Below are 22,022 nucleotides of genomic sequence, written 5' to 3' on the forward strand. Positions count from 1 at the left end.
GACGGAACAACGACTGGACAGACACGCGTCTGCTATTCGATCGCTTCAGACGACTACCCGTCAACTTACGATCGCCCACCGTACGGCTCTATATAAAATCGAGGACCAGGAAAACAGAAACCGACGCAACAACGTTCGGATCCGTGGCCTTCCGGAGGCGACCGGAGACGACGACCTCTTGCCTTCAGTCAGGGGCATTTTTAACAGCCTTCTCGGCAAGGCGCCCGACGCGCCGTTGAAGATTGATCGGGTCCATAGGGCCCTCCGACCTCGCTCCATGACTGCGGAGGTTCCACGTGATATCATCTGCAGACTTCATCACTACCCGGATAAAGAACTAATTATGAAGAAGGCCCGGGATGCCACGCCATTTGATTTCCATGGCGCCTCCCTCACCTTATATCCGGACCTGGCCAAAGAGACTTTGGATAGGCGGAGAGCCTTGCGCCCCCTCACGGAGCTTCTACAGTCTGCCTCTATCAGGTACCGGTGGGGCTTCCCTGCTGCTTTAATCGCCTCGGTCAACGGCAAGACCTCTGTCCTAAGGTTTCCTGAAGACTTACCACGCTTCTGTGCTGACCTGAACCTTGAAGTACCTGAGCTACCGGGTTGGACCGATGTCCTCCCGCCACCACCGAAGCTCCCTGACCGTCAATGGCACAGAGCGGGCCGGAGGCCTCTGGCTGCGGATCTGGCTTCCCAGGGGCACCCCTGACCGGCGTAATGTGTGGTTATCCCTGTGTCCCTTCTCCCTCCGGTCCTCACAGACACCTTGGATCCTGCAATCGGGAAGCTGATTCTCTAGTACTTGCCACTGACTTGGTTTTCCTTTATTGGCCTCTGGATTACCTTCCTTGCTGCCTGTGTTCTGCCACAGCGGGACGCTGTTCTTTTCTGTTTTCCCAAGTTCTTGCTGTTTCCTTTTTGCTAGTTTTTGCAGTCCCGGATACCCATCAATGCTTGATCTCTGGGGCCTTCCCCGGTTCTACTCCGCCAGCTGTCTGAGCTTTTGCCGGGCTGTGCGACATATCCGTGACCCCCTGTGGTCTCTGGCCCTGAAACTGATCGCTTGCCTCTTGGTACCGTACTCAGTTCCTGATTGGACTTGAACCCTGTTTGCCGACCCTGTTTGGATCACTGTAATTTACATTTTGCCGTTGTTCCCCTTATTAACTGTTTTTCATTGGAAATGTTTATGTATATGTAGTGAGTTTAACTGCGGCGCCGGTGCCGGACTGCCGTGGCGTGACCCTGGCCCTCGATGGCGTGGTTTGTCCTCGGTGGCCTGGTTTCCGCCGCCCCCCCTCTTGGTGGGTGCCGCCTTGCCCGGGGTCCCGGTGCCCTTGCCCCGCTTTGCGGGGGGGGTGCGGGGTTCGCGGGCTGGGTGCGCGACCCGCCGCTGCACTGCAGTTTTCTGCGTGCGGTTAGTTCTGCTACTATGCTGCTTTCTTTGTTGCTACTATTCTGTTTCTTTCCCTGTCGCTCTCCCTACTCTCTTTTCTCTCCTTTGGTTTTCCTTCTTGTCCCCGTCCCTCCCCTGCCCAACCCTTTCCCCCTGGTGTGGGGGGCCCTATCTGCCTTGGTTGTTTCGCTGTTGGGGGGTGTGGGAGGTGGGTGCCCCCTTTCTGTGACCCGATGGCTGCGGTGAATTTTATCTCGTTTAATGTTAGAGGCCTTCATGCCCCTGGGAAGAGACATCAATTGTTCCGGGAACTGAATCGTCTCCGGGGGGATGTGGTCTTTCTACAGGAGACCCATCTCACCCACACCACTTCCGTCAAATTGTATTCTCCCAAATACCCTACCTGGTATTATGGTCTCTCGGATATTGCTAAGGCCAAGGGCGTAGCCATCGGGTTTCGGAGGGGTACCGCGTTTAAGTTGGATGATATGTTATGTGATCCGGCTGGCCGCTATTTGTTTCTCCGGGGCACTCTGGGCAGCATGTCATGCACTTTAGCTACTCTTTACTCCCCCAATAGACAACAGGCCTCTTTTGTCGCCTCGACACTCTCTAAACTAGGAGACTTCGCGAGGGGTTGTGTGGTCCTGGCGGGTGACTTCAATGCGGCTCTGGAACCTTCTCTGGACACTTCCAGGGGGAGTTCGCCTTTGTCCTATAAACAGCTGAAATGCATACGTACAAAACTGCATGAGCTGCAGTTGATGGACACCTGGAGGATCGCACACCCCCGCGAACGTGACTTTACCTTTTTCTCCCCGGTGCATCATACCTACTCGAGAATTGACCTCTGTTTTCTCGATCACCAGCACCTGCCACTCTTAGTTAAATCGGCCATTGAAACATCTCCCCTGTCGGACCACGCTCCGACTTCGTTTACCCTTAAGGTTGAATCTTTGCCGCCCAAGGCTGCTACTTGGCGGTTGAACGAGACCCTTTTATCCGAGGAGGCGGACAGGAAAGTTTTGGGTGAGGAACTAGATTTCTACTTTCAGACTAATATGTGTAGCGAGATCTCCCCGGGCGTGCTATGGGAAGCGCACAAGGCCTTTATTAGGGGTAAACTTATTGAACTGGGGGCCAGCAAAAAGAGGGAACGGGTGGCACAGCAGCTTCAGTTAGTTGCGGAGATTAGGAGCCTAGAGAAGATTCATAAACGGAGCCTCTCAATCCCCGTTCTGCACACCCTTACAGCGAAGCGAGAAACTCTGAAGTCCCTCCTGCACTTGGACCAGAAGTCTAGATCGAGGCTGGTAGCCCAGCGCTTCTACGAATGGGGGGATAGACCTAGTAGGTTGTTAGCGGCTTCCATTAGGCGACGGAGAGCCGCTGCGTTTATACCTAAAATTAGAACCTCGGGGGGGTCCATGGCCTACGAAACTCCTCGGATTGCTAAGGAATTTCAGGAGTTCTACCAGCAGCTATATCATGTTCGTCGTATAGACTCAGACGGGGAAGCTCGGCGGCGGCTCATTCGGGAATACCTGGACCGGGCGGCCCTCCCTCAGCTTTCCGCTGAGGCCCTGGCTGCTCTGGAAGGGGAATTTTCGTCGACGGAATTATTGCGAGCACTCCGAGCTATGGCGAAGGGCAAAGCACCCGGCCCGGACGGCCTTTCAGTAGCATATTATCGCTTATATGCGGATAAATTGCTCCCCCACCTTTCTAATTACGCTAATGTGACCTTGTCCGGGGGGGTTCTCCGCCCGGAGACTATTCATGCCCATGTTACGGTCATACCGAAGGACGGGAAGGACCCGGCCGATTGTGCAAGCTATCGCCCTATCTCGCTGCTCAACATCGACGCCAAAATTTACGCCAAGGCTATTGCGAATAGATTATTGCCTCTGGTCCCACAATGGATTACGCGGGATCAAACCGGTTTTATACCGGGGAGAGAGGCTCGCGACAATTCTCTACGCACCATCACACTGATGTCGCTTGTACGGCGTCGGTCCCAGCCCACCCTGCTGCTTTCCACGGATGCTGAGAAGGCTTTTGACAGGGTGGACTGGGAGTTTCTTATGGCGACGTTGTCCCGTCTCGGGGTCAGCCCTTCCCTCAGATCGCAAATTTTAGCTCTTTACAGTCATCCCACGGCCCAGTTGAGGGTTAACGGTACTCTCAGTGACCCCTTTACTCTATATAACGGTACGCGCCAGGGTTGCCCGCTTTCGCCCATACTTTTCGCAATATCGCTGGAACCTTTCCTGTCTATTATCCGTCGTAACCCGAACATACACGGTGTTGTAGTGGGTGGGACGGAACACAAATATGCGGCCTATGCCGATGATATTTTATTTTATGTGCAACAGCCTCTGATTTCTCTCCCTAACCTCGTAGCCGAATTTACAGCTTTTGGCAGGGTTTCGAATTTCAAAATAAATATGTCTAAATCCGAAAATTCTAAATCTCACGGTCCCTCCCCTTGTAGCCACGTCTCTCAAGCAATCCTTCCCCTTTACTTGGCAGACACGGCGCCTAAAATATTTAGGTATTTATCTGACGCCCAATCCACTTGCTCTTTTCCGAGCCAATTTCCTCCCGCTTCTTAATACGCTAAGGTCAGACCTACAGAGGTGGTCCCAGGTGGGTCACTCTTGGATGGGTAGGATTGGGGTGGTGAAGATGAACCTGCTGCCCAGGGTGCTCTTCTTGCTGCAAATGATCCCCTTTGGGGTGCCGGTGGGGTTCTTCACTATATTACATTCAATGGTTTACAGGTATATCTGGAATAGGAGGAAACCCCGACTGCCACGGTCCCTGCTTATGCGCCCGCGGAGCGCGGGGGGACTGGCGGTGCCGGATTTTCGATTATATTTCCGGGCTATTGTGCTAGCCAGGCTCTCGGACTGGAAATATGGTATGAATACTAAATTGTGGGTCGAGCTGGAAACGCTGTTGGGTGGGACTGACCTTTCTAACCTTATGTGGCTTCCAAAGCATCATAGGACTCTGTCTGCTGATTCTTCACCTCTAACGACCTCTTCTTTGGCAGTGTGGGACTCTTTGTACAAAAAAAGCTCCGGGCTCTATAACTCACCTTTACTGTCTTTGTCAGGCCACAACTATTTTCCGCCCGGTAATGTGGGGCCTAACTCACGTGCCCCTTGGAGCCTTGGGGACAAGACTTTCCTTTACCAGCTTACCGGACCCTCCGGGGTTCTTCCTCTCCCCACCATTTTGGGAGAATCGCCTATTTCACCTATGGATCAGTGGAAATACTACCAACTGTCGGCATTTGTTCGATCTCTTCCTAAACCGCTACGTTCCGTATCCGAGCTTACACCACTGGAGTCTGCTTTCTCAGGTGACCTACCTGTGGAGAGACCTGTCTCCTATTTTTACCACCTGTTACTATCCCTAGAATCTCACAGGACACCTACTTTTATCCGCAACTGGGAGCTGGATTTGGATGAGACACTCACTCCTGCCCAAGTGTCTACTATTCTTCACAGGGCACACGCCACTTCGGGGTCGGCCAAGACAGCTGAGATGTCCTACAAGCTTCTGACCAGATGGCATTACACGCCTGTAACGCTACACCGGTTTTTCCCCCAGACCTCACCGCTCTGCTGGAGAGAGTGCGGTGAGCGAGCCTCCCACGCCCACATCTGGTGGTATTGCCCACGTATACGCCCGTTTTGGCTCGCAGTTCTGCATTGGATCCAGCAGATTCAGGGTCAGGAGGTTCCTAATGATCCATGGCATGTGCTATTCCACTGTTCGGAAAAGCCGGCAGGCTCATATAAACGCTCTATTACGCCCCATCTTCTCAATGCGGCAAAGACTCTTATCCCGAGATATTGGAAACAGAGGAAGATTCCCACGCTCCGTTGCTGGCTGCTCAAAGTTGATCAAATATACTACATGGAAGATATGATACTCTCCCTGAGAGGCAAGTCAGACCTTGCAAAAAAGATTTGGGCCTGCTGGGTCGCCTTTAAGTACACACCCCCGTATGCAGCTATGGTATCCAGTCCTGTGTAATGTAATATGCTGTAGCCATGTATGGTTCTTGTTTTGATGTATTTCGATGTGCTATGTATATCATGTTTTAGCCTCTGAAATTTCAGTCTGGCGGTTGGGCCCCCTTCCCCCCCCCCCCCCCCCTGCTTTCTTCCTTCTAGTTGGACTTTCCTTTCTTCTTTTTCCTCTTCTGGTTACAAATTGAAGGGAGTCATGTACATTTTTTGAGCTACCCATGTTGGAGTCTAAGTAGTTTGTTGGGTGATTGTTGCCTACTGGTTGTATTGCTCCTCTGATCTTATGTCTGCGATGACTTGTGCTCCTTCTCTTTAATAAAAACTAATTAAAAAAAAAATAAAAAAAAAAAATAACTGATTTAGTTATTACTGGAGACGCAGGGCGTTAGGCCCGGTTTCCGATCACAGTTACCCTTCTTTGTTTTCTTGTCTTTTCCTTCTTTCCTGTCCGTTCCTCCCTCTTCCCCCACTTCCCCTCTGTCTTTCCCTTGCCCTCCCCCTACCTCCTTTCCGGCTCCCTCCGTCTCTCTTGCGCCCCCTCCTGTTCCCCTTCCCTAGTTATGGCCTCGTCTCGCCTCCGCCTTTTATCGCTTAACGCGAAAGGCCTCAATACACCCGAAAAGCGACGTATCCTGCTGGCGGACCTGAAGAGGCTGCACACGGATATAGCCTTTATACAAGAAACGCATTTTAAATCCCGTGCGTTACCATACCTCCGTAATAGACACTACCCTTTTTCATACCACTCTATCAATCCGACAGCCAAGTCCAAAGGGGTCTCCATCCTTCTTTCCCACAAAATCCTGTGGAAATGCCAGGATTCTCTGATAGACGCTGCCGGCCGTTATGTTTTCCTGAAGGGTCTCGTTGGCACGGTTCAAGTGACTCTGGCGTCCATTTATGCACCTAATGAACTTCAGGCCACTTTTGTGGAGGGAATTATGGAGAAACTGCAGGGCTTTAGAGCCGGTCAGTTACTGTTGGGTGGGGACTTTAATTTACCCTTATTGCCCTCTGTAGACACTTCGGCTGGTCGTACCTCCTTGCCGGTGAGTCAGCTTAAACGGGTTGCGAAGGCGCTCCATAATTCCCAACTGATTGATGTCTGGAGACTACAGCACTCTAGCGAGCGGGACTACACTTTTTACTCCTCTGTACATAAGGTCTACACCCGCATTGACTATTTTATGATCCCTCATTCCCAACTACATGCGGTGGAGCACTCCTCCATCGGAAACAGGACTTGGTCAGACCATGCACCGATCTTTTTGACGTATCTACTATCTGACACCCCGCCTCTAGCGACCAGATTTTGGCGCCTCAATGAAAGCTTGCTGCAGGCCCCAGAGGTTCTGGAGGATGTGACCACAACACTGCGCCACTACCTCCGGGAGAATGGTCTCCCGGATTGTGATCCGGGGGTACTTTGGGAAGCCCATAAGGCTGTGGTTAGAGGGGTTCTTATCAAACATGGGGCACGGCTTAAACGGGAATGCACTGAATTTCTCGACCAACTCTTAGAAAAACTACATATAGCGGAAGCCCGACATAAACATGCCCCTACACACTCCTCTGACACCGATGTGCAATTTCTTCGGAAACAAGTAACAGACATTCTGTATTACAGGGCTAAAGCAGCCATGCAATCCTGTCATAAAATGGCCTACGAATCGGGTGACAAGTGCGGGAAACTGCTGGCGCGGCTGATAAGAGAACGTAAACTCTTGACGTATATTCCCCACGTTGTTGCGCCTGGGGGACGGAGGGCTACTTTGCCTCGGGAAATCACTCGGGAATTCCGTGGTTTTTATTCCGATCTTTATAATCTCCAGGCTGACCCGCAATCGCGGTCGGATATGGAGGACTATATTGTAGCATCCCATATGCCCTCTATTTCACCGGAAGCCAGAGCGGAGCTGGAGTCCCCGATAACCTTGATGGAGATTCATAAGGCTGTGGGGTCCATGAAGCCTGGGAAGGCTTTACCCTGCAGTACTATAGAACGTTGTTAGATCTGCTGGGTCCGTCTATGCTCACGCTATTCAATGCAATAGGCTCGGGCGGGTGCTTTCCTAGAGACTTCTTGAGTGCCCATATCTCTGTGATACCCAAGGAAGGGAAGGATCCTGCATCCTGTGGTAGTTACCGGCCGATATCCCTTTTAAATATTGATTTAAAAATATATACTAAACTCCTGGCCACTAGGATAGCTGCCCATCTCCAACACTTAATCCACCTGGATCAGGTTGGCTTTATCCCCTCTAGAGAAGCCCGGGATAGCACCACGAAAGTGTTAAACCTGCTCCATGTAGCGACAACCACGAAAACCCCTTGTGTTCTGCTGAACACTGACGCCGAGAAGGCCTTTGACCGTGTGAGCTGGTCATTCATGTTTGCAGTGCTCCGACATGTGGGATTGGGGGAGAGAATGCTCAACTGCATAGCTGGTGTGTACTCTACGCCCACAGCCCAGGTTAAAGTTAATGGGGCTCTCTCGACCCCTTTTGCAATAACTAATGGGACGGGGCAGGGATGCCCCTTATCCCCTCTTTTGTTTGCGTTATCCCTGGAACCCTTTCTGGCTACGGTCAGACTTAACCCCGATATACAAGGGGTGCGAGTGGGACGGTCACAGCATAAGATTTCAGCTTATGCTGATGACATGCTTTTTACACTGACCAATCCAGGGATATCGTTACCAAATTTGCTATGGGAATTTGAGAGATATGGGAAGCTTTCCAATATGAAAATCAATTTCACCAAATCAGAAGCTATGGGTCTCATGTTGCCGCCCCGATTGCTGTCTGCTCTACAATCCTCCTTCCAATTTAAATGGACATCTACCACCCTGACTTACCTCGGGACTAAAATCCCCTCGGACCTGTCGGACCTCTTTGAAAAGAATTTCCCCCCCCTCCTCGCTGGGGTGAGGCTGCTTCTGGACTCATGGCGGAAGGGGATCCATTCATGGTTTGGTAGGTGCAATCTGTTGAAAATGTGCATTTTACCCAAATTCTTGTACCTTTTTCAGGCGCTACCGATTAGGATTCCGCCCATGTACTTTAAACAGGTCCAGACCTTGTTTACTCGTTTCGTCTGGGCACAGAAGCGGCCTCGGGTACCTCGATCCCAACTCTCCCTACCGAAATCCTACGGGGGGTTGGCACTCCCTGACGTTAAACAATACTACTCTGCCGTACACTTGGGTAGGATTCTGGATTGGGGTCGTAATCTTGATACTAAACTATGGGCACAAATTGAACAACAACAGTGCCCCTTTCCGTTGAAAACAGCTCTCTGGTGCCTCGAGGCACTACCACGAGCGGTGAAATCTCACCCCCTCATAGGTACCACGGTCTCTCAAGGCGCAAAGGCGGCGTTGCAACATTCTCTGACGACCACGGCGTCCCCGCTAACTCCGATCTTAGGTAACCCCTGTTTTGCACCTGGACTATCTCGGGCACGTTTTCGACCGCTATGGGACTCCGGTCTTTCTATGGCCTCTCACTTTGTCAGGGGGGATGGCTGGACTTCTATCCCGGATCTTGTGGACCCTTTAGGCCCGTATGGTCTGCACTTTTGGAACGCCTGCCGCCTGCATCACTTTCTCCATTCTCTCCCGAACCCCCTAGACTATTCCAGACCGCTCACTACTTTTGAAGAATACTGTTTTGACGCTGAGCCGATCTCCCGAATCCTTTCTAAAATGTATGTGCTACTTAATACACCTACACAACCATCACACATCGCGAGTCTCGCTAAGTGGGAAGCGGACCTGGGCCGCACTTTTACGCAACCACAGGTTAATAACATACTGCGATTCGCTTTGCGATCCTCGCTTTGTACCAAAATACAAGAGACGAATTACAAAATTCTTGTGCGGTGGTACCTGACGCCTAGTCGCCTCCACCTTATCTATCCGGACGCATCTGAGTACTGCTGGCGCTGTCGTGAGGGGCGGGGTACGATTTTTCACGTTTTTTGGTCCTGCCCTAAGCTTTTGGAGTTCTGGGCCGCAGTCCGGACCATATCTCAGAAGTTTACTGAATGGCGAATCCCTAATGACCCGGCCTTTTTCTTACTACATGTTTCGGACATACCTCCTAAGACATACGCACGATCGATTCTACGTCACTTAACGAATGCGGCCATGTCCTGTATCCCCTTGCTATGGAAACAAGAGATGCCGCCTTCAGCGGCAATGTGGGTAAAGAGGGTGGAGGATATAAACAAAATGGAAGACCTGGTGCTTACAGCTCAGAATCGGCAGGAGACGTATCGTAAGACTTGGTCTCTCTGGAACGTGTTTGTGTACTCGGAGGAGGGCAAAGCCTTATTTGGCCGCTAATTTACTGGCCACTGGGGTCTGACGTACCGCGCAGGTGAGGCCAATCCCGCCCTACCCCCCCCCTCCCCTCCCCTTTTCACCTTACTTCTTCCTCCCCCCCCTGCCCCTCCCTTCCTTTTCTCCCTTTTCTCTGTTATTCTTTCACTTTCCTTTCCATCTTCACTCTCTCTTTTGGCCGCGACTCCGAACATGCTCCCAATGACCTTGTGCCGAAGCGTCAAATCAGGCTTCGGCGTGATTGCTTCCTATGCAGAAGCGGGGGCATCTTTGCCGGCCCTGGCCAGGGGGGTTTAGTCTCCGAGGCCAGCAGATAAGCCATGGTTTCCTGATAGTCTATATGTTCCCTTGCCATTACTTATACCGCATGTTTGTGAGGCTGCGACCTCTTTTGTCTCTCCTGTTATACTTGCTGTTGTTTGTTTTGGGGTTCTCCCAATGTATGTCTTTATTGTTCAAAATTCTAATAAAAATTATATTTGCAAAAAAAAAAGTGTAAATGATTCAGTGTTGTCACATGAAAAGATATAATAAAATATTTACAAAAATGTGAGGGTGTGCTCACTTTTATGAGATACTGTGTGTGTATATAAAAGTTTAGAGCGAACTCAAAAACCTTCTTAAGAATAATGACTCTATACAATCATTTAGTGCATAATAATGTTGCTGATGCTCAGAAATTGACAGAATTGCAAGTCAAGAATAAGACAAGTTTCTGTAGACCTTATTGAGGACGGTGAACTCACTTAATTTGCTATTTTATTGGTGCATTTGGTGACATTTATTCTTTTTTGCTTTGGCTTTTATGCAATAAGTGTGGGTGTGCTATATGTAGGCCTTTTTTTGCTGGAAATTGGAACTTCTTTAACCACTTGATGACTTAAGTCATATGGCATATGTTATAAAAACTTCACCAAAATACCATTGGCGTATGCAGTACACCCTGTTCCCCTTTCCCCGACCGGCTGGCAAATTACAACCCAGGCTCATACAGTGGATACAGCTGCATCCATTTGTATACAATATATAAATTACATTCTTAGTTATTATAACACTGAATACTCTGTCTACATTGCAAATAGTACAATTCTGTATTGCCATATATACTGAAATTTATAGTACATCTCAGCAAATGCTTATACAGATTTGGAAAATACATAATTTATTAATTTGCAGCATTTTTTTACGTAAAGCTTTATAATCCTATTTCTTCTTAAATTTCAAGTTCCAGTAACTAAAATTTATTTTGTGGCAGATTTATCCAAATTACTTGTCAGAAGCCGTGTTTACTGCATTTTACAAAGCATTTCCACAATCCCTTCCACAATTTAATGGAGAATTTAAGAGTGAAATAGTAGACCTAATTTTCCAGTGGGTGTCTGGTAAGTACAACACATTTTATTCAAATTCTGTTTTTAGTTCTTGGGTACAGTGCAGATTTTTTGTTGAATAAAGCCACAACTAAGCTGTCGTAGTATGTTATTAAATCCTACACTAAGTTTGAAGTTTCATGGACAGAGTTTTTGTGAAATGTGTATGCAAACCTTTCAAACTGCTATAATAATAATTTTAATCTAGCTAAGGCAGTGTTTCTCAATTCCAGTCCTCATGGCCCACTAACAGGTCATGTGTTCAGGCTTTCCATTATTTTGCACAGGTGATTTGATCAGTTTCACTGCCTTAGTAATTACCCCAGCTGTTTCATCTGAGGGAAATCCTGAAAACATGACCTGTTAGTGGGCCATGAGGACTGGAATTGAGAAACACTGAGCTAAGGTGACCACGTATGCGATTTACTTATTATTCATTTGTCTCTTACCTAGCAGTAATAATAAACTGTATGTTTGAAAATCATTTTTATTTTATTAGTTACAGTATTTGTTTGAAAGCACATTTATTAACCCCTGCAATACATACATAATATTTCTTCGTCTTCATTGCGGGACACTAGAATTCAGATACAGTCAGGTTATACTGCCATCTACTAAAAGAATGGACATTGGAAACCAGAAAAATTGTAAGCAGGTATTCATTGTAACCCCTCTTCTACCCAGCATGCCTCAGTTGGTTGCTATTGTCCTTTCTCTAGAATGAATGTGTGGGGCTAGTCTGGAAAGTGATTTTCAAGCACTGGGATAGGATTGTGGTGCTTTCCAGACTTGGCTGTACCAATAAAAGTAGGCCAGAGAGCACTTTCAATGTCTCATGCTGTAGCACAGCCCCAGAGTATGATCCTGTCTTTGAGGACTTTTTTGTGAGTAGGGCCATTCAGGCTACAGCACCAGGAGCCAACCTCATTATCAGCACCTATGGGCTCCTTTAAAACTCCCCACCACTGTTGACTTTACCGTGGAAAGGGTTAACACTATGGGAGATGTAACCCCCTAGATGGAATGTTGGACATGCTCCTTGTTCTCTTTCCTGTCATTCATCCTAGCAGCTGCCTGGATTTATCAATACCAAAGGCCTTGCCATGCAATTTGAGCCTAGCTGCTTTAAAGCTACATTGAGCAACACCTCTGTGCAGAGACACAGAGGGGACTGTGTATACAAGGAGGAGTGTGAAGTGCCACCATCTAAGTGCAATTAGTCTAAAAACAATTGAAACCAGAGATAAAAAAAAGGTGGCACTCACATTTGGTGAAATTGTAACAACACGTATCCTGGTGGAAACTATGAAGAGCTTGGCGGGGTCACAGCTGGGTCTCTACGATCAGTCTGTAGGAGCCGCTGCAAAGGTGCTGTTGAGACTTTGGAGATCAGTCCTACAGACTGTTGGTAGAGATCCAGCCGTGACCCTGCCAAAATGTGGTGGTAATTAGTGAATTTCTCCTTACCTTGGTGGTCAGCGGTGAGTGCCTCTTTATGCTGGTGGTATGTGCCCCAGTGGTAAATGCTGACGAGTGTTTGGAGGTCATTGCTGAGTGCCCCCATTAGTTGATGGTCTGTGATGAGTGTGATTCATTGCTGGTCAGTGATTTGTGTGTCCCTGTTTCTTTTGGTCGTCAGTAGAGTGTGCACCTGTTTCATTGTTGGTCAGTGGGTAGTATCCCCATTTCATTGTTGGTCATTGGTGGATGCCCTTGTTTTATGGGTGTTCAGGAGTGAGTGCCTCCTGTTATGTTAGTGATCAGTGGTAGGTGCCCCTATTTCTTTTACGGTCAGTGGAGAATTCCTTTAAAGCTGAACTCTGCTCACAAACACTATAATTTAAATATATTTCTTAAAAGGTATCTCTACCTTTTTACTTGAAAAAAAAATCATAAATCCTTGCTAACAGCATCCCTGCTCCTTCTTTCCCCACTGCACTTATCCATATTTGTTTTCAATCATGTACCACCTACAGTTGCTGTTGTACAGTTCTGTGCATTTGAAAACTCTGTACCTGGGCCCCAGAAACTGTGTAGAAGCATAATTTGTGCAAAGGCTTCCAGCCATTGGTCAGTGTGGACATGTGACAGTGCTGACCAATGGCTGCAAGTATACCAGCAACAATATACCCCTAGTACAGCGCTTAATACTGTATATAATTTAAAGTAGTGCAATAAATATAAATCACCATACACCCTCTAGTGTAAATTAAACAGTGATACAATATAAATACAGGTTTGGTTTTTTTTGAGAAAAGAAGTGGACACTGGTGCATTAGATATGTTTATATTTATGTGATGGACTTTCATGTTACGTTTGTGTTTCATTATCGATACTGTATTTATGTTGTGTAATTGTTTATTTTACATGAGGGGTTTTTCTGATTAATATTGATTGCACTACTTTTTCTTGTTATCTATTAAGTGCTGTATTAGGGTATATTGTTTCTGGTATACTTCAGTCTGTATAACCCTATCACTTCCTAAAGCTTATTTAGTGTTTTCCACTTCTAAAGCCCCATACACACTATCAGATTTTTGTCTGATTTTGGTCTGCAGATTTACCAAAACCATGTAGTAGAAGGGCCTGCCTGATTGCATCCAAATTGAAACTCATAAGGTTTGACCTCATATATATATATGGTTTTGGTAAATCCGAAAACAAAAATCATCAGAAAATCTGATAGTGTGTATGGGCCTTTAGCCTTTTGCCATGTTATGAAATGTGGTGGACAAGAATAGCTTTTGATCAGAGCAGAATAAATACACAGGTACTTTTCTGGCTAAGGTATCTTTTTTATTGGCAGATGTGTGATATATGTATTGCTTCCCTATTATATATGCTGTATAACACTTCACACTATGAATACATACTTATGTATGTAGTTTTGATGTTGCATGGATACAAAATAAGCAGGTAATAACTAATTGCATTCTCCCTAGGTAGACATGGTAATGTTTAAGGTAGTGTTGAAGAAAACCACTATGGATGCAATAAAAGTAGGAACTTTCAGAGGATGACCTTAAATTTATCAATTGAGTTTTTTAGTATGCATTTTTTAAGTAAAAGTTCTTTCCATCATACAGGAATTAAACCTGTTCCTTGTTCATGGAAAAAGTGGGATTTACATTTTCTTGAAAAGAGTGATCAGTTTTCTAAAGGAAACGTTACCCTTCCACTAGAAAATCAACCAAATGGTATGTTGAAACCTTCTTCTTATTTGTGAGTTTGCTATATTTACAGATGATCCCAATTATGCTTTATAGATAGGTATATACTGTATTAGTACCAACCTGTTTTTTTCCTTTGGTGTCAGTGAGTTCAGAATCTGGAACAGTAACGCTGAAAGGTTTCCACTTTTAAACTAGCCGTTATGGCAATTATGTAAAGCTTTGTGTAAAGGTTTAACTGCAATTTCTTTTTGTGTCATTGTGCATTCCTGCAGCCTCAACAGTAGTGATGATGACATAATTCGGTTTGGTTCAAGGGAGGTTCGGTGAACATTACTAAAATTTAGTTGTCAAATCCGAACCAGATTGAAGTCTAGCTGAATGTGAAAAAACAATAATGGCCAGGCACAGGCAAGGGTTTGTAAAGCAAAAAATCTTTTTTTTAATTCTATTTTCTGGGGAGCAGCAGTTTTAGTAATGCTTAAAGTGAACCATTAAAAATGCACACCTCCATTGACCCCGACTGAGCCCTGATCTCAACACCATTGAGTCTGTCTGGGATTACACGATGAGGCAGAAGGATTTGAGGCAGCTTACATCTACAGATGATATATGGTTAGTTCTCTGAGATCTTTGGAACAACCTACCTGCCAAGGTCTTTCAAAAACTGTGTGCAGGTGTAATTATAAGAATTGATTGCTGATTTGAAGACAAAAGGTAGTCACACAAAATATTTTTTTTTATTTCGATTTTTCTTCTGTTTGCTCACTTTGCATTTTGTAAATTGACAAAAATACACAAGTAAAATATATATTTTTTAAAGCATTCTTACTTTACATCATTTCTAAACACCTGCTCAAAACTTTTGCACAGTACTGCATGTATGTGTGTGTATGTGTGTGTGTGTGTATATATATATATATATATATATATATATATATATATATATATATATATATTTTAAATCTTACTACTTTTTAATACCTTACCTCTGCATTGGCGCTCAATGCAATCCTTGTCCTTGCTCTGCATTGGTGTTTTGGTGTTCCATGCAAACCTTATTCTGTATTTGTGTTCCATGCAAACATTACCCTGTATTGGTGTTCAGTGCAAACATTATTGCTGCATTAGCGTTCAGTGTAAACCAAATTCTGCATCAGTGTCCAGTGTAAACCAAACTCTACATTAGTGTTCAGTGTAAACCAAATTCTGCTTTGGATTTTAGTGAAAACTGAACTCTGCATTGCTGTTCAGTGCAAACCAAATTCTGCGCTGGTGTTCAGTGAATCCCTTGCTTTGCATGGGTGCAAACCTTATTCTGCATTGGTGTTTAGTGCAAACCTTACCCTACATTGGTGTTTAGTGCAAACCTTACTCTACATTGGTGTTCAGTGGAAATCTTACTCTACATTGGTGTTCAGTGGAAATCTTACTCTACATTGGTGTTCAGTGCAAATCTTACTCTACATTGGTGTTCAGTGCAAATCTTACTCTACATTGGTGTTCAGTGGAAATCTTACTCTGCATTTGTTTTCAGTGCAAATCAAAATCTGCATGGAAAAAAAGCTATGGCAGTTGCAAGAAAGAAAATAGTTTAAGGTTATGCCAATTAAAAATGAAATATTACGACATATGTAAATCTTCACCACTAGCATAATAGTACACACAGCATATTCCACCTACAGCAAAATCTCAGTAATATGTGAAAAGAGTCCAACTAATACACCAAATGATTCCTCCTCCTAAATAAACAATTTAATTCTTCATTACTTGGAGAAGAGATAATAACTTCTTTGTATCCCCCACCTCCAGCAATATAATGCTCACCAGTAGTAGGATCCCAGTAATCCTGCTACTCAGTTACTCCTTAAGCCCCATACACACTATCAGATTTTCTGCTGATTTTTTCCTTCAGATTTACCAAAACCATATAATATGAGGTCAAACCTTAGGAGTTTCAATTTGTATGCAATCAGGCAGCCCTTACACTACTTGGTTTTGCTAAATCTGAAGGAAAAAATCAGCAGAAAATCTGATAGTGTGTATGGGGCTTAACTCAGTTCCATAACAGTAAAGTTAAATGTTCTACATACAGATCAAAGAGTAATACAATTCCCAACAGTAACTTTAATTGTTCAGACCCTGGTCCTCCAGTGTTGTGAGTATCACATACAGATCCAGCTGTTCCTGTTGCTTAGCAGTCCTTTATATCCAGTTTGTAGACTTTGTGAAAACTGCTCTCTAATCCCGGCCTTTTCCGTTTGTTACATCAGGAGCTGGAACTGTAATGCTGTGTACACATGACTGGACTTTTCGATGGACTAGGTCCAACGGAATGAATCCGCCGGACTATTCGATCGTGTGTGGGCTTCATCGGACCTTTGTTGTCTAAAAATCAGACGGACTTTAGATTTAAAACATGTTTCAAATCTTTCCGATGGACTCGATTCTGGTCAAAAAATCCATTAGTCTGTATGCTAGTCCGACGGATGAAAACCGACGCTAGGGCAGCTATTGGCTACTGGCTATGAACTTCCTTATTCTAGTCTGGTAGCACCTCATCACGTTCAAATCCTTCGGACTTTGGTGTGCTTGTATGTGACCAAGTTAGTTCGTTCGGAAAGTCCATCGGAACTCTGCCGAAAGATCGTCAGGAAGACCGTCGGAACTAGTCCGTCGAAAAGTCCAGTGGTGTGTACGCGGCATAAGAGTTCAGTCAGGCTGATCACAATCCATCAAGCAGTACTGGTTGACTATGTATCAGGGCATTAAAGTCACTATTGAGCAGATACAAATCCACTGCAATGGTGGACTGCGATGGAACACCTGGGGTCATACCAGTTCTGTACGGCCCAGTTGAGAAACCCTGATTTATTAGGATGGGTGTCCCTGCACAAGGGCTTTCATCCCTTGTTCATGAAATGGGGTTGTGACAGGAGTCAGTCACTTTGGGTGCGGAGTTTGTGGAACTCGAGCTTACCTTGGAGAGCTCTGGAGGCTCCGTGTCCAGCTCCCCTGGCTCCTCTTATGTGTAAATCACCCTGCGTCCATTAGGGGCACAGGGTGACTGAGAACCCCGCTATGATCTGTGCTATTTAAACACATTGTACAGCCACACTGGAATGTTGTATTTATGTATATATTGTGTTGTCTCATGCTGTTGTGGACTCTTTGCTGTGATCATTTTGGGTGGGGTTGTATTCCAATGTTCTATTGTGTCTGTCTGCCTTGGATATTATGAGATGTGTATGCAGATTAGCTGTGAGATTGATGGGGGCGAATTCGTCCAGTGGCTATCCCTGCTGATAAGACTGTTTACTAATGAGATATTTGAATACACCTGACCTGTGTGTCTATTGTGATTGGACAGTTTACCCTGCCCTGACAATAAGCTGCACGCTCCATAGAGTTAGGCTTTATGGAAGAGTGACCAGAAGAAAGCCATTACTTTCAGCAAAAAACAAAAATGCACATTTTGAGTTTGCGAAAAAAAAGTCATGTGGGAGACTCACAAAATGTATGGAGGAAGATGCTCTGGTCTGATGAGACTAAAATTGAACTTTTTGGACATCAAAGAAAAAGCTATGTCTGCTGCAAACCCAACACATCACATAACCCAAAGAACACCATCCCCACAGTGAAACATGGTGGTGGCAGCATCATGCTGTGGAGATTTTTTCAGCAGTCAAGCCTGGGAAACTGATCAGAGTTGAGGGAAAGATGGATGGTGCTAAATACAGGGATATTCTTTGTGTGATTTGAGGCTAGGATGGAGGTTTATCTTCCAGCAGGACAATGACCCCAAACACACTGCTAAAGCAACACTTGAGTGGTTTAAGGGGAAAAATGTAAATGTGTTGGAATGGCCTAGTCAAGTGATGGCAAACCGTGGCATCCCAGATGTTTTGGAACTACTTTCGCATGATGCTCGTGCACTCTGCAGTGTAGTTGAGCATCATGGGAAATGTAGTTCCAAAACATCTGGGGTGCCAAGGTTCACCATCTCTGGCCTAGTCAAAGCCCAGACCAATAGAAAATCTGTGGTCAGACTTATGCCCCGTACACACGAGCGGACTTTTCAACATCCAAACTCCGACGGACTGAGTCTGTCAGACTATTCGATCGTGTGTGGGCTGCAACGGACTTTTGATTCGCCAAAGTCTGACGGACTTTAGAAATGAAGCATGCTTCAAATTTTCCCGACGGAACTCCGCCGGACCCGGTCCCCTTCGAAAAATCCGCTCGTGTGTATGCTACTCCGACGGACTAAAACCGACGCTAGGGCAGCTATTGGCTACTGGCTATGAACTTCCTTATTCGAATCCAGTCGTACGTCATCACGTTCGACTCCGTCGGAGTTTGGTGTGATGGTGTGTGTCCAAGTCCGTTCGGTCGAAAAGTCCGCCAGAACTCCGCCAGAACTCCGTCGGAACTCCGGCGGAACTCCTTTGGAGGTCTGTCGGACATAAGTCCTCTCGTGTGTACGGGGCATTAAAGATTGCTGTTCACAAGCACATACCATCCAACTTGAAGGAGCTGAAGCAGTTTTGGAAGGAGGAATGGGCAAAAATCCCAGTGGTAAGATGTGGCAAGTTCATAGAGACTTATTCAAAGCAACTTGGAGCTGTGATAGCCGCAAAAGGTGGCTCTACGAAGTATTGACTTTTTCTGCTATTTTGTACTATTTGTTGTTTGCTTCACAATAATAAAAAAAAAATCTTCAAAGTTGTGGTATTGTTCTGTAAATTAAGTGATGCAAATCCTCAAACAATCCATGTTAATTCCAGGTTGTGAGGCAACAAAACATGAGGGTGAATACTTTTGCAAGGCACTTTAGGAAGAGGTCAAGAGTAACTAAACTGTATATTCCAAAGGAATAAAGAGTCAGGTCACACAAAAATAGTATTTAAGTTTTTGGTAGGTGTTGGAGAGTTCAATGACCGAACAAAGTCTTTTGGCGATGATATTGGTTCAAAGTCTGTGCCTGAGTTCCAGTATCTGCACGTCTGCAGTGGTCATTTTATGGAATTCCCACATTCCCTGTTGGGTTACCTATTGAGTAACATTATAAGCAAGCAACTTGTAAATAATTTCCTTTCTGAGTCAAATTACATTTGATTTGCTAGTGGCACAAAACAAGCGGAAGTAAACCTGAAGTGTTACATGGTTACCTAATCCAAAGCTGTCAGCTCATAACAGGTCATCAGTCTCTGCCTCCTTTGTACCAGGAATGCCCAGATGTACATCCTCTACAGATGGATCAGAAGCCTGAACCTTCCCATTCCTGTTTTCTAAGCTTTACTTTTGGCCCATTACTGTAACATGTAGCCTCTCTGGCTAGTAGGGAGGCTTAAGAGACAGAAAGGTTTGGGACCAGTCTCTTGACCTTAAGATTGATGGTACTGGATTAGGTAAGTTATAGGTTTGCTTTAAAGTGACACTAAACCTGTTTTTTTTTTTTGTTTAAATAAAAATAATTTCATGTATGCATTATTAACTACATTGTAATGCTCTTAACCTCTTCCACATCTTTATATTCCTTTTTTCATTTCTGATTGTGACTTCCTATAGAGGGTGACTTTTGTTCTCCATCGTCTCACTGTATGTAGCAATGTAGCCATCTTTCCGACATGGAATAGGGACAATGTACTGTGGACTATAGTAGGGGTCTCCAAACTTTTTACACAAAGGGCCAGTTTACTATCCTTCAGACATTTGAGTGGCTGGACTGCGGCCATCGGGAGTAGAAAATGTCCCAACCTCAGTGGGAGTAAAAAATCCCCCATCAATAGTGTCAGTGGGAGGAATTTTGCCCCGTCAATGGGAAGAATTGTGCCCCATCATTGGTGTCATTTGGAGGAATTGTGCCCCAACGCTTGTGTCATAAGGATGAATTTTGTCCCATCCTTGGTGTCGATGGGTACCATTGTTGGTGTCATTGGGAGGAACTGTACCCCATTGTTGATGTCATTGTAAGGAATTGTGCCCTTCATTGGTGTCAGTGAATGAAATAGTGCCCCAAGGATCAGATAAAAGTAAGCAAAGGGCCACAGTTTGGAGACCACTGGGCTATAGGATGTGTAGAGTGCATAGAGCTGTGTAAATGATCACAATTAACGTTCACTGCATGTTCCAAACAAACAAAAGTTAGGGGGAAAATAAGATGTTCGAGAGCTCACGGAGGATATTCCAAGGAGGCAGAGAAACATTGGGGTTGAGTTACTAAAGGCAAGTAAACTGGGCACCTTTCAAGTGGAAATTTTCCAGAACTTAATAAATGAGATAAAGCTTCACTTTGCAAAAAATACCCAATCACATGCAAGGACAATTTAAAAATAGATGCATTTTTGTTTGCACTTTAGTAAATCAACCCCACAGTAAGAAATTATTTAATTGAAAATAGATTAAAGGGCCATTAGATAGTGAATGTGTGTGTGGGTCATCTTTGGAAAATAAGGATAGTCCCTTTAATCTGCATAGTAAAGCAGGCTTTTATAGTTGCATTTTGTACTGCAGAACAGATAAATAGTAAATTTTCCCATAAAATATTGGCTGAATGAAAAAACATTTGTCTACATTATTTTATCTCAAATTACCTTTCCGGGGCTTTGTTTGAGAATAATATAGGGCACATGATATTTTGCATATTTTTATTGTTCCCTCAGAGACGTCCACTGCTGCTGTTGCCGCAGGCTGTCGTTTTTGTCTGACATCCAGTGTATGCTGGCAGCCAAGTTGTGTACTAGACATGGCGTCTAGTCACTCGGGAAAAATACCACTGCTTCGCCAGACTTTCTTGTTATGTTTTGTTATTTTGCTAGAATTAAAAGCATATGAAACAAATACAGCTTAATAAAGTCTCTTTTTATAAATAATATCAATGTAAATAACTATTATCAATAAAGCTCTATTACAGATAAAATATAAGAGAAGAGAAGAGTAATAATAATTGTTCAAACACATTCAAAGCTGTGTACTCTAGAAAGAGTTATACAAGGCAAAGTGTATATCATGTATTAAACAAGTGTTAGCCCTTGTAAACACGGTCGGAGATTCCGACAAACAAATTCGTCGGAGTAATTCCGACGGATTAATTCCGGAAGAGGTCCAGAAGTGATGTTGCATACACAAGGTCGGACTAAGTTGTCAGAAAATCCGATTGTACATAACGTGATGACGTTATTTCGTTACGACGGGACTACTATCAGGCTAGTAGCCAATAGCTTTGGTCTAGGAATTTGATCTGAGCATGCGTGGCACTTTGTCCGTCGGAGTAGGCTATACATGATGTCCGATAGGAACATTTTGTTGGAAAATTTTACCGGCAAGTTGGAAAACTTGGTCCGTCGGATATTCCGACGGAAACAGTCCGATGCAGACCACACACAGTCGGAATATCCGACAAAACGGTCTGATAGGACACATTCCGTCGGAATCTCCGACCGTGTGTACAAGGGCATAATCTGTCCTGCTTGTATGTGAGAGATAATGTATGAATTTTTTTCTGTATTCTATGCCTTTTTTCCTAGTTTTAAATAAAGGGTTAAAGGATTAGAACCCCTGTCCTGTTTTACTGAAATCTGGGCCTCAGTCAAAGAGATTTTTCCATCACTTTCTGTTCTGGTGAAGTATGGGATAATCTGCAACACAGCCACATGAATAAAAAGCTGACAGGTTCAAGCCTTCTC

General features: G+C 45.0%; 1 protein-coding gene across 3 annotated transcripts in view; it reads left to right on the forward strand.

The window, feature by feature from the left end:
- Nucleotides 1–22,022, forward strand: part of FAM227B (family with sequence similarity 227 member B) — a 550,320-nt gene that overhangs the window by 129,747 nt on the left and 398,551 nt on the right. For all 3 annotated transcript variants that reach the window (XM_077473435.1, XM_077473436.1, XM_077473437.1), the window contains 2 exons: nt 11,049–11,175; nt 14,251–14,361. In XM_077473435.1, coding sequence (XP_077329561.1) covers nt 11,049–11,175; nt 14,251–14,361 — 238 coding nt within the window. The remainder of the gene's footprint in view (nt 1–11,048; nt 11,176–14,250; nt 14,362–22,022) is intronic.

The sequence above is a fragment of the Lithobates pipiens genome, unplaced genomic scaffold (assembly GCF_037356315.1).
Source record: "Lithobates pipiens isolate NorthernLeopardFrog02 unplaced genomic scaffold, aLitPip1_a1.2 Scaffold_8, whole genome shotgun sequence".
Classification (NCBI taxonomy): Eukaryota; Metazoa; Chordata; class Amphibia; order Anura; family Ranidae; genus Lithobates; species Lithobates pipiens.